General features: G+C 42.0%; 1 protein-coding gene across 2 annotated transcripts in view; it reads left to right on the top strand.

The window, feature by feature from the left end:
- The first annotated feature begins 6,875 nt into the window (after positions 1 to 6,875).
- The window catches only part of rsu1.S (Ras suppressor protein 1 S homeolog), an 81,642-nt gene continuing 74,957 nt past the window's right edge, over positions 6,876 to 13,560 (top strand). Inside the window, exons 1-3 of one of the 2 annotated variants that reach the window (XM_018269132.2) lie at positions 6,876 to 7,036; positions 7,203 to 7,319; positions 11,031 to 11,081. In XM_018269132.2, coding sequence (XP_018124621.1) covers positions 7,211 to 7,319; positions 11,031 to 11,081 — 160 coding nt within the window. In that variant the 5' untranslated portion in view covers positions 6,876 to 7,036; positions 7,203 to 7,210. Of the gene's footprint in view, positions 7,037 to 7,070; positions 7,115 to 7,202; positions 7,320 to 11,030; positions 11,082 to 13,560 lie in introns of those variants that run through there. The other variant, XM_018269134.2, reaches the window with a different exon arrangement.

The raw sequence follows: 13,560 nt of genomic DNA on the forward strand, positions 1-13,560 counted from the left end.
CCATTACAGTGCTCAGTCCAAGCAGGACTTGTCATCATAGTAAATTCTACCCATTGCACCCCCTCATACAGCGACCCCTTCTGCTGCATTGCATTGTCCTGTGTATAGCAGCATACTGTATGTGTATAATGCGTATAATTCTATAGATTCTATCGTTATTCAAGGTTGTCAAACGTCTTTTCCAGTGTGGCCCTGCACACAGATGACCAACAGGCTGATTTAATATTTGGCTACAGGGCCAATGATCAGATCATAACAAAGGCCATCAGGTGGGGAACCTATCACAGGCCAATTTCCTTGCTTAGTAATAAACTCCAATAAACTCCCCTATCTAAATGGTGCAGCTTCAATAGGGAGCACTCAGGGCCGCCATCAGGGGGGGGACTACAGTCCCGGGCCCTGAGGATTTGGGGAGTTAAGGGGGGCCCGTCCGTGCTGCACTTACTTGCATAGACAGGTCCCTGCCATCAGTGAGCTTCAGACTTCGGAAGGGAGGACTGGGTGGAGTTTCGATGGCTGTTTCTTGCTCTATGCACTCTGATTCGCCATGATGTGTAAGTCCCGGTAAAGCCGCAAGGGGATTGGACCGGTGAAGTTTGAACCTCCCCTCTACTTTATCCAATCACGATGCAGCTTTACCGGGACTTACATTTCACTGGCAAATCAGAGCACAGGAAACTGAAGATCCCAGCACCTGAGCTCCCTGGTTAAGGTAAGTGAAGTTTGTTTTTTTTTTTTTAACTTGTAGGGGCCCATGCCAAATATTTTTTTTAATAACTTGTAGGGGCCCTGCCCTGGCCAAATATTTTTTTAATAACTTGTAGGGGCCCTACCCAAATATTTTTTTTTGTAACTTGTAGGGGCCCTGGCTAAATGTTTTTTTAATAACTTGTAGGGGCCCTGGCAACTAATGCTTTTTTTTTTTTTAAATAACTTGTTGGTGCCCTGGACAAATGTGTTTTTTCATAACTTGTAGGGGCCCTGGACAAATGTGTTTTTTTAATAACTTGTAGGGGCCCAGGACAAATGTGTTTTTTAATAACTTGTAGGGGCCCTGGACAAATGTGTTTTTTGAATAACTTGTAGGGGCCCTGGACAAATGTGTTTTTTTAATAACTTGTAGGGGCCCTGGACAAATGTGTTTTTTTAATAACTTGTAGGGGCCCTCGCCACCAATTTTTTTTCTTTAATTTGTAGGAGGCCCTGACCATCAAAACTTGTAGGGGGGCCCTGGGCACAAAGTTTTTTTTTTTTAACTTGTAGGGGGACACTTAATGTTTTAACGCTTGTGTCTTGTGTGGCCTTCATACTAATGAGTAAGGGAGGGGTAGTGATGGGGGCCCAGAAAATTTTGCTGTGCGGGTTCTGATGGCAGCCCTGGGAGCACTCGCCAAGCTCACATACAGTATAAAAATGGCTCCTCTACCCAAAACCAGCAATTTGCTATGTATGGTGCTACGCTTATAGAGCTTGCAAGGGATAATACATGGCGGCACATTTACATAGGGTCGAATATCAAGGGTTAATTAACCCTTGATATTCGACCGTCGAAGTAAAATCCTTCGACTCCGAATATCGAAGTGGAAGGATTTATCGAATGGTTGAATAGTTGAACGATTTTTAGTTTGAATCGTTTGATTCGAGGTCGAAGTAGCCAATTCGATGGTTTTAGATGGCGAATGGTCGAAGTCGAATTTTTAAAGAGATTTTTTTCAAATTCGAATCGAATTTGGAGTAGTCAAAGTACACAAAAGATAGCTTGAAATTCAATTTTTTTTCATTCGAAATTTCACCTTGACCTTTGATAAATCTGCCCCTGTATAAGGTGTGATTTATCATCAAAATTCTTTGTTGTAGAATCTTGAATTATACTGTGTTTGTTCACTTTTAAAATTAATAACAGTAATCTAGCTGCTTGATATTTTTGTGTGTTTGCATATCCTAAAATCGTTGGCAAAATAAAGGCTCTATAAGTAGTCAATATGAGATATAAAAACAGTTGTATGCACATAAAATTACCTCCTTTAGAATAATGGAGATCAGATCATTTTAATCAGCTGCTTAAAATATAAGCAAAACTTGAAGATTACATTTCTGTTTTTGCATGATAAATGACTCGTTTGGTTAAATATAAAAATGTCTGCATTTTACTAAACAAAGTCCAGTTTAGCAACTCACTGTCTTTCATCACACACAGAAGAATGTGCTAGGTCATACAGTCCTTCTGATACAGCACATAGGTTTGATAATCCAGGGGCTATTTTGCTTCCATAATGCAACATTTATGTCAAAAGCTCTCCCTGCTTCTATCCTTGAATTAAAACAATAGGTTTATTTTTCAACCCCAGTCTATGTATAATATACTCTCATTACAATGACCAGGAACTATGTACTAAGGCCCAATAAATAAGCACACGTGCACATTATTTAGAGCAAGGACATATTAATTAATATGAATATTGTTTAAACACTGACCGATATTAATTACTACAAATCCATTCTTCTTAATGCTGTCTCCTGACAGCAGACACAGATTTACTCATTAATGTCAGTGCGCAAAGCTTTACTGGTTTCTGTGCTGCTGCATGTTATATATTCCCCCCCCGGCTAATTTTTTATACTGTACATGCAAAATAACAGGGCAATTTGCATCTAAATTTGCATTTCATCTTGTTCCCAGTGGCCTCAATGATGCAGGTTATTTTACATTTGAATGCAGCTCAATAGTGAAAAAGGGGACCCCCCTCCCCAGGAACTAATTCTTCCCTCTAGCTAACCTATCCTATCTTATCCATGGCCTACACACGCCTAAGCCTGGCTGCTCCTAGCCACACTCAGGAGTGCCCCAGCACCTATCACATTCACCTGTGGGCACCAGGGAGACCCCCTACCTGCCTCCCTATTTCCCTATCATTTCCCATGGCCTACACACTCCTAAGCCTGGCTGTTCATAGCCACACTCAGGAGAGCCCCAGCACCTATCACATTCACCTGTGGGCACCAGGGAGACCCCCTACCTGTCTCTTGTATGTTTTTGGAATGTGGGAGGAAACCGAAGTACTCGGAGGAAACCCACACAGACACAGGGAGAACATACAAACTCCTTACAGAAAGGGCCCAGGTTGGAATTGAACCCAGGACTCCCAGCTGCAAGACACAGTTCTACCCACTGTGCCACTGTGCTGCCCTACCTATACACACTGTCACTCATATATATCCTTTCCACTTTCCTATGACATCATCATGAGAAGGTCACATGACACCTTCAGTGCTGCTTTACTGTTGCCTCAACAGCTCAAGCAGCTTTACTGTTGCATGAACAGCTCTGGGGCTGAGACAATCCCAAAATGCTGTCTTAAAGGAGACATGGGGAGACCTGTTTATCAAAATTGTGAATTTTAGAGAGACACAGGGCGAGGCTAAATCAGACTGGGAGCAGAGAGACATGGGGCGGGACTCAAATCAGTTTAGAAACAGAGAGACACAGTCTAGGTTGCCACCTGGCCGGTATTTTACCGGCCTGGCCAGTAAAAATGATGGTGGACCCCAATGTTATTAATAGGGAAAAAAGATAAATATATAGGTATTTTTTTCCAGAAAAGGTGGCAACTCTAGACACAGGGCAGGATTAAACTAGGCTGGGAGCATGGGTGGATTTTTATTAAGGCTCGGAAAGGCTAAGGCTTCCCAAAACTGATGAAAAAAAAATAAGAAAAAGCTTTACTGACTGTTTTTTCCCCTTAAGTTATAAGTCCCGGTCCTGCCACAAGGGGATTGGCTGAGTTGGAGGAGGAAATGTGAACCTTCCTTCAGCCTAGCCAATCCCCTAGTGGCAGAAACTTTACACTCTGAATGGAAAAAGTAGAAGTAGTTTACTGTTGGTTGGGAGCAGAGAGACACAGGGCAGGGTTAAATTAGGCTGGGAGCATGGGCGGATTTTCATTAAAGGATATGTGAATCATGAGCATGCTCAGTTCTTCTCAACTCAGATTAATAAACACACCCAATCAGTGAAGAGATGGCATTGCTGGTCGCCATAGAAACTCTGCTTTTGCTGTCTGCTCCTATTTTTAAATCCTAACCCCTATCCTGAGCTCAGAGTAACCATTACAGTGCTCAGTCCAAGCAGGACTTGTCATCATAGTAAATTCTACCCATTGCACCCCCTCATACAGCGACCCCTTCTGCTGCATTGCATTGTCCTGTGTATAGCAGCATACTGTATGTGTATAATGGGTATAATTCTATAGATTCTATCGTTATTCAAGGTTGTCAAACGTCTTTTCCAGTGTGGCCCTGCACACAGATGACCAACAGGTTGATTTAATATTTGGCTACAGGGCCAGTGATCAGATCATAACAAAGGCCATCAGGTGGGGAACCTATCACGGGCCAATTTCCTTGCTTAGTAATAAACTCCAATAAACTCCCCTATCTATGTAAATGTTGCAGTTTCAATACGGAGCACTAAGGGCCGCCATCAGGGGGGGACTACAGTCCCGGGCCCCGAGGATTTGGGGAGTTAAGGGGGGCCCGTCCGTGCTGCACTTACTTGCATAGCCAGGTCCCTGCCATCAGTGGGCTTCAGACTTCGGAAGGGAGGGCTGGATGGAGTTTCGATGGCTGCTTCTTGCTCTATGCGCTCTGATTCGCCATGATGTGTAAGTCCCGGTAAAGCCGCATGGGGATTGGATCTGTGAAGTTTGAACCTCCCCTCTACTTTATCCAATCACGATGCAGCTTTACCGGGACTTACATTTCACTGGCAAATCAGAGCACAGGAAACTGAAGATCCCAGCACCTGAGCTCCCTGGCTAAGGTAAGTGAAGTTTTCTTTTTTTTTTTAACTTGTAGGGGCCCATGCCAAATATTTTTTTTAATAACTTGTAGGGGCCCTGGCCACTAATGCTTTTTTTTTAATAGCTTGTAGGGGCCCTGCCCTGGCCAAATATTTTTTTAATAACTTGTAGGGGCCTTACCCAAATATTTTTTTTTGTAACTTGTAGGGGCCCTGGCTAAACGTTTTTTAATAACTTGTAGGGGCCCTGGCAACTAATGCTTTTTTTTTTTTTTTAAATAACTTGTTGGGGCCCTGGACAAATGTGTTTTTTTTAATAACTTGTAGGGGCCCTGGACAAATGTGTTTTTTTAATAACTTGCAGGGGCCCTGGACAATGTGTTTTTTAATAACTTGTAAGGGCCCTGGACAAATATGTTTTTTCATAACTTGTAGGGGCCCTGGACAAATGTGTTTTTTTAATAACTTGTAGGGGCCCAGGACAAATGTGTTTTTTAATAACTTGTAGGGGCCCTGGACAAATGTGTTTTTTTAATAACTTGTAGGGGCCCTGGACAAATGTGTTTTTTTAATAACTTGTAGGGGCCCTGGACAAATGTGTTTTTTGAATAACTTGTAGGGGCCCTGGACAAACGTGTTTTTTGAATAACTTGTAGGGGCCCTGGACAAATGTGTTTTTTTAATAACTTGTAGGGGCCCTGGCCACCAATTTTTTTCTTTAATTTGTAGGAGGCCCTGACCATCAAAACTTGTAGGGGGGCCCTGGGCACAAAGTTTGTTTTTTTTAACTTGTAGGGGGACACTTAATGTTTTAACGCTTGTGTCTTGTGTGGCCTTCATACTAATGAGTAAGGGAGGGGTAATGATGGGGGCCCAGAAAATTTTGCTGTGCGGGTTCTGATGGCAGCCCTGGGAGCACTAGCCAAGCTCACATACAGTATAAAAATGGCTCCTCTACCCAAAACCAGCAATTTGCTTTGTATGGTGCTACGCTTAAAGAGCTTGCAAGGGATAATACATGGGGGCACATTTACATAGGGTCGAATATCAAGGGTTAATTAACCCTCGATATTCGACCGTCGAAGTAAAATCCTTCGACTCCGAAAATCGAAGTGGAAGGATTTACCTACCGATCATTCGATCGAATGATTCAAAGGATTTTAATCCATCGATCGAACGATTTTCCTTCGAACAGAAAATTGTTAGAAAGCCTATAGGGACCTTCCCCATAGGCTAACATTGAGATTCGGTAGGTTTTAGGTGGCAAAGTAGGGGGTCGAAGTTTTCTTAAAAGAGACAGTACTTCAACTATCGAATGGTTGAATAGTCAAACGATTTTTAGTTTGAATCGTTTGATTCGAGGTCGAAGTAGCCAATTCGATGGTTGAAGTAGCCAAAAAAAACATTTGAAATTCGAAGTATTTTTTCTTCTATTCCTTCACTCGAGCTAAGTAAATGTGCCCCACAGTGTCACAGGTACCGATGACAGAGTAAAAAACGGGGTGGTGCATCTATAAGTTACATTTTAGTATGTTATACAATGGCCACTTAAAAGCAGCTTTACAAAGCACTTCTGCCTTCTTCTTCTGACTCTTTCCAGCTTTGCAATGGGGGGGGTCACTGACCCCCATCTAAAAAAAACAAATGCTCTGTAAGGTTCTTATTCATGTCCCAGTCTCTTCTTCAAATCAATGCATTGTTGCTAGGGCAATTCGGAGCCTAGCGACCAAATGGCTGAAACTGCAAACTGGAGAATTGCAGAATAAAAAGCTAAATAACTCAAAAAACACAAATAGTACAAAATAAAAAAAAACAACTGCAAATTGTCTCGGAATATCACTCTCTACTTTTTACTTAAAGTTCAACAAACCCTCTATAAGTCCAGGGAGATCCAGTCAGCAGAAGGCGCAGGCTGCACATTCCCAGTTACACTATCCGACTATCAGATCCAGTCCGCTACTTACTACAATCTCTTTACAGGAAGGTGGCCGGAACATTACTTGCTCCTGATTGGCTGCCTGTGAGAAAAAAAGAGCTGCTCCCTGTCCTCTGATTGGTTGCATCCTGTCCTCTGATTGGTTGCTCCCTGTGCATTCCGGAGAGGGAACCAGCGTCTGGGGAGGAATTCGCCTTATTTGGGGGGCGAGTTATTTTACAGCCCGGGGCGGTTTCCCATAGTGTTTGTAGGCGGGACAAAGAATCGACCCGGGACCGAGGAGCCCCAGTAACTTCTTATAGGTTTGTGAGACTTCCGAACATCCGGGGATGAGTCTCTCTAGGGGGCGGGGCAGTGGCTGTATGTAATGTAACACACAAGTTAGTAACGGGGCTGGGAGTGAATGGGGCGCTCTGGGGTGCGGGGAAGCTTCTCGGTGATTATTCATTCTTCCTTCCCATCGTGCAGAATCCAACATGTCCAAGTCCCTGAAGAGAATAGTGGAGGAGAGCAGGGAGAAGAATGTGCCTGACATCGATATGTGTGACCGGGGCATCGCTAACTTGCTGGATGTGCCCGGCCTGTGTAAGTGCTGCACTACTTCCTACTTCCTCTGGGTGGCGCCCCTCTAGGTGCAAGGTGCCTTGCCTACCCCTGACATGATACACCTAAGCTTCCCCTGAAACCTTCTGCAGCACCTATTACATGTAGCAATGAATTCTCCTGCTGGCATGCACCAAAAGTTACAATAGTGACCCCAGTGGCACCCACTGACAGTTGCAATACATTTCCCTTCTGACACCCACTGACAGTTGCAATACACTTCCTTTCTTTACCCACTGACAGTTGCAATGCACTTCCCTTCTGACACCCACTGACAGTTGCAATGCATTTCCCTGTTACCCACTGACAGTTGCAATGCACTTCCCTTCTGACACCCACTGACAGTTGCAATGCATTTCCCTGTTACCCACTGACAGTTGCAATGCACTTCCCTTCTGACACCCACTGACCGTTGCAATGCATTTCCCTGTTACCCACTGACAGTTGCAATGCACTTCCCTTCTGACACCCACTGACAGTTGCAATGCATTTCCCTGTTACCCACTGACAGTTGCAATGCACTTCCCTTCTGACACCCACTGACAGTTGCAATGCATTTCCCTGTTACCCACTGACAGTTGCAATGCACTTCCCTTCTGACACCCACTGACAGTTGCAATACACTTCCCTTCTGACACCCACTGACAGTTGCAATACACTTCCTTTCTTTACCCACTGACAGTTGCAATGCACTTCCCTTCTGACACCCACTGACAGTTGCAATGCACTTCCTTTCTTTACCCACTGACAGTTGCAATGCACTTCCCTTCTGACACCCACTGACAGTTGCAATGCATTTCCCTGTTACCCACTGACAGTTGCAATGCACTTCCCTTCTGACACCCACTGACAGTTGCAATGCATTTCCCTGTTACCCACTGACAGTTGCAATGCACTTCCCTTCTGACACCCACTGACAGTTGCAATGCATTTCCCTGTTACCCACTGACAGTTGCAATGCACTTCCCTTCTGACACCCACTGACAGTTGCAATGCATTTCCCTGTTACCCACTGACAGTTGCAATGCATTTCCCTGTTACCCACTGACAGTTGCAATGCATTTCCCTGTTACCCACTGACAGTTGCAATGCATTTCCCTGTTACCCACTGACAGTTGCAATGCACTTCCCTTCTGACACCCACTGACAGTTGCAATGCATTTTCCTGACAGTTGCAATAAAAAGCCCAATAAACTTTTAGTGGGTGCCATTGGGGTTACTACTGCAACTTTTGGTGAAATTCTTTGCAACTTTCACTGGGTGTCACAAAAGTTTCCCGTTGCAACTTTCACTGGTGCCCTATGAGAGTAACAGCCATAACCCCTTTTGACAACTACTGAAATTAGCAGTGTATGACCCCTTCTGATACCCAGTTCATCATTCATTTCTTTATCTGGCATAAATTGGAACATATAATGGACATATAAAATGTTCAATGAAAAGAACACCAAAGAGCCACTGTTTTTCTTTTTTTTTCTTTTTTTGCTATTTTGCTTTGCAGAAAGGAGCACTCAGTAGATCTTGTGGCACCCTCTGAAATGTATGTAACATGTTTGTCAGCTATTAGAATAAAATGATTTACATCAGGAGTGTTATTGCTCCTCAGACTGTCTTTAGGCTCCATGGACTATTTTGGTATGACACCACCCAATAGCTGGAGTAATGTGTTGCCCTTCTGGCATTTACTGCAAAGTGGATAAGTATTTTCCTCTCTAGTGGAAAGGGGTAGCAGGTTCTTTGGGTGCTTGACGGGTTTAGCATTGTACTTTTTTCACCGGCTAGAAGGGTAATCACCACATCTGACACCCACTGAAAGTGCAGCACTTGCCCCTTGTGGCACCAGATGAAAATAACATTGCTTATCCCTTCTAGCACCAGTAAAAGGTGCAGTGTAATTTCCCTTGTGGTGCCCAATTAAAGATGCGATAATTATCACTTTTTGGCGCTAATGAAAGGTGAAACACAATAAATTGCACAAAGTACACATATTGATAACCCATCCGTCCTCCAAAACGTAATAGGGAACAATACCAATGACAAAGTAGGGCTGTATATACCAACAATACCAACAATCAAATTTATGTTTTTTTCTATATTTCGTAAAATCCACAAAGACCTCTAATACAACAATTTGCCAATAAAAAGTCAATTGGAGCTGCACTGATCTTATTGGATCACTGGATTATAGGTTTTCATATTTTTTTTTCACTAGAAATTGTTAGAAAAACTCGAACATTTAGAGGTATTCGGATTTTTTCGATTATTGTCCAGCATTTTTTTTTTATTTGTATTTTTTATTTGTACTTTTTAAATAAATGTCATGACATTCATGATTTCAGAGAAAGTGAGTTTAGTCATGCTGTTAAAAACCTCTAAGGGCAGGAATACACGGCCGATTTCGCAGCGATCCGATGCGCAGCGCAAAATCGCAGGCGTCACGTCGGATGCAACGGAAACAAGGTAAGTAATGGCAGTGTCGGATCGTGTCGCGTTGTTGATGTGACGCAACACGACTGTCGGATGCAGACGCAGCGTGTAGCGTCTGCATCCGACAGTCGTGTCGCATCAACAATGCGACAATTGAATTACTTACCTTATTTCCGTTGCATCCGACGTGACGCTTGCGCTTTTACACAGCGCGTCGGATCGCTGCGAAATCGGCCGTGTAGTCCTGCCCTAAAACCACTCAAATTTGATTGTTGATAGATAAGTCTCACCTGGTACTATTAAAGGGGTGGTTCATCTCTATTTTAACTTTTAGAATGCAACCTTCCTAGCAACTTTTCAATTGGTCTTTCTTTCTAAATTATTTGCCTTCCTCCTCTGACTCTTCCCAGCATTCAAATGGGGGCTCACTGTCCCTGACAGTCAAAAAACTATTCCTACAATTTTAGCATTATTGTTATTATGCCACTGCCAGGTTGCTAGGTTAAATAAGATCCCAACAACCACAAAGCTGCTGCAATACCAAACCGGAGAGCTGCTGAAGAAAAAAAAATTAAATAACCATGAAAGAGACCACTTGCAAATCGTCTCTGAATATCACTGTCCACTTCATACAAAAAGTTCCTTTAAAGGTGAACTACCGTTGATGAAATGGTTATGGTATTTGTTTAGAAAACCATAAATATTTTCTTTGGCTTTTCTTGTAGAGGTGTGGGACTCGTTATCCAGAAAGCTTCCAATTACAGAAAGACCATCTCCCATAGACTCCATTTTATCCAAATAATCCACGTTTTTTTAAATGATTTCCTTTTTCTCTGTAATAATAAAACAGTAGCTTGTACTTGATCCCAACTAAGATATAATTAATCCTTATTGGAAGCAAAACCAGCCTATTGGGTTTATTTAATTTTCTAGTAGAATTAAGCCAATGAGATCCAAGTTATGGAAAGACCCCAGGTCCCGAGCATTCTGGATAACAGTACCACACCTTTGTGTATTTATGTATGTATGTATGTGTGTGTGTGTGTGTATATATATATATATATATATATATATATATATATATATATATATATATATATATATATATATATATATATATATATATATATATATATATATATATATATATATATATATACACACACACATACGCAGTGAGATTATATACACTGAGATAATGCTACATGAAGAATACAGGTATCCACCATAGCAATGCTCTGACTAACCTTATCTTTCTTTTAACAGTCACCCTGTCTCACATCACACAGTTAATTCTAAGTCATAACAAGCTCACAAGTAAGTACTTTTTTTATTGCATTCTTTGTGTCACTTAAGGGCAGTGTCGGACTGGCCCACCGGGATCCCAGGAAAACTCCCGGTGGGCCCAGGTGTTGGTGGGCCCTCTTGTTTCTAAACATTTGGCCTATTTCATGGTCTTTCCCTATTTCTTTATAGGAAAAATGCTTAATAATGGGAGAATATTGTAAATATATAAAAAGACTAGGAGAATAAAGAGGTTGAGTGAGTAAAGGATGAATAATAGTTTAGAAAGATCCACTGTCTAAGGTTTTCTGGTTGGCTCATGGTTTTAGGTTTTCTGGTGGGCCCAAGGTCTAAGGCTTTCTGGTGGGCCCCTGTCATCCCAGTCCGACACTGGTTAAGGGTCTGGACACACGAGCAGATTCGGGGAGATCAGTCCACCCCAGCAACAAATCTCCTCTTCTTCGGGGCAACAATGTCCCCGAACTGCCTTTCCCCTGCCGGCTAAAATTAAAATTGCCTCACGAGGAAACTTCGGGCAACTTCCGAAATCGAATCGCCGCTAGTGCATTGCTGCAGGCAATTTTCATTTAAGCCGGCAGGGGGAAGACAGTTCGGGGAGATTGTCGCCCCGAAGAAGAGGAGATTTGTTGCTGGGGCGACTAATCTCCCCAAATCTGGTTGTGTGGCCAGACCCTTAAAGGGTTGTTCCCCTTCAAACACTTTTTGTTCAGTTGGTTTCAGATTGTTCCCCAGAAATAATGAATTCAATTCTATTGCCCAAATGCATTTAATGCTAAAAAGCAGTAGAAGTATTTAATTTTTTTTTACTGTGGTTTAGAATGTAAGCACATTAGGGAGACTGACATTTTATGTTAAGTTTCAAGATGATGATTGATAACCAAAATCGTCTGGTGACCCAACCCATCATGTGCACTCTGTTCAGCAGCCTCATAAATTTGTTTTCTTTGTTGTAGGCTAATTGACCAGTATTATTATTATCCATTATTTATATGGCACTGACTTGTTACACAGCGCTTTACAGAGAGACAGACATTGCTTATCATTCACAGCACTAGACTTATTAGTAGGTGAAGCTCCTGTTAGCCTGTGCTGCTTGTAGTCCTCTGACATTGAACCCTCTGTCTCGCTGGAACAGGGCCTTGTTACACTCATTGTTCCATACCTGTCAAGAGATATCATATTAAACTGCCATTTGCCTCGCTCTGAAATGCCTAGGTTCATATTTCGGGATTTTTAGACATTTTTGACCTAATCCACTAAACTATATTAATTAACTGTCTCCATAGATGACACTTGAAACACTCTGGCAGAGGCTGCTAAGGTCAAATTAGCATCTTTTGTGGCATTTGAATTAATGCTTTTGTCACAGATTTTGCATAAATATTTTCAAATTGAAATGTGTATAAATATGCAAGGCAATGGCTGTTCCTAAAATACTCCTAGGTGGTGTTTATTTACTCGGCATCCCCTTATATTCATTCTGCACTGTGAACCATGACTTTAAGCATAAATGTTTAAAAAAATGATCTTTCTTTCTATTTAGACACTTATGGAGCACAACCTTGTGGGTGGATTATGTGAATAAAATTTGAATGATATGTGACCACAGTAAACAGGTAAAGTCGGTTTAAAATGGTACAAGTATGGGATCCGTTATCCGGAGACCTGTTATCCAGAAAGATCCGAATTACGGAAAGGCCATCTCCCATTATACTCCATTATAATGAAATAATCCACATTTTTTAAATGTATTTGCTTTTTCTCTGTAATAAGACAGCACCTTGTACTTGATCCAAACTAGGGGTATGATTAATACTTACTGGAAGCAAAGCCAGTTTATTGGGTTTATTTAATGTTTACATAATTTTCTAGTAGAATTAAGGTATGAAGATCCAATTTATGGAAATATCCCTTATCTGGAAAACACCAAGTCCCAAGCATTGTGGATACTGCAGGTTGCATCTAAAAGTTTTCTCTTAGCTACCAGGGATGACTACAGGTTTTACCCAAATTATGTTCATATAAGGGGTCACATTACAGTTACTTTTGCAGCATTCAGATTTCAGACATTTTTTAAAAAAAACTGCATCAATTAAGAACAAAAAATTGTGACGTTCAGTTTTCTGGTGCTTTAAAGTCACATGACTCTGTTTTCATTCTCCTGGACTTATCTTCTGCTTGTGATACTGTTAACCAGTCTGTTCTAATGCAAGTTCTCCAGTCAATTGGTATCAGTGATCAAGCTGCATCCTGGTTCTCTTCCCACCTTTCTGACCTCTCCTTCTCTGTTACTTTTGCAAACAGATCCTCTCTCCCCGTTCATCTTAATGTGGGGGTGCCTCAGGGCTTTGTACTTGGTCTTCTGTTGTTCTCCTTGTACACTCTCTCTTTAGGAGACCTTATATCTTCATTTGGCCTTAAATACTGTATTACCATTATGCCGATGACGTTCAAACCCAGATCACAGACTGCTTAGTAGCTATCTCTTCCT

This window comes from Xenopus laevis, chromosome 6S (genome assembly GCF_017654675.1).
Source record: "Xenopus laevis strain J_2021 chromosome 6S, Xenopus_laevis_v10.1, whole genome shotgun sequence".
Lineage (NCBI taxonomy): Eukaryota > Metazoa > Chordata > Amphibia > Anura > Pipidae > Xenopus > Xenopus laevis.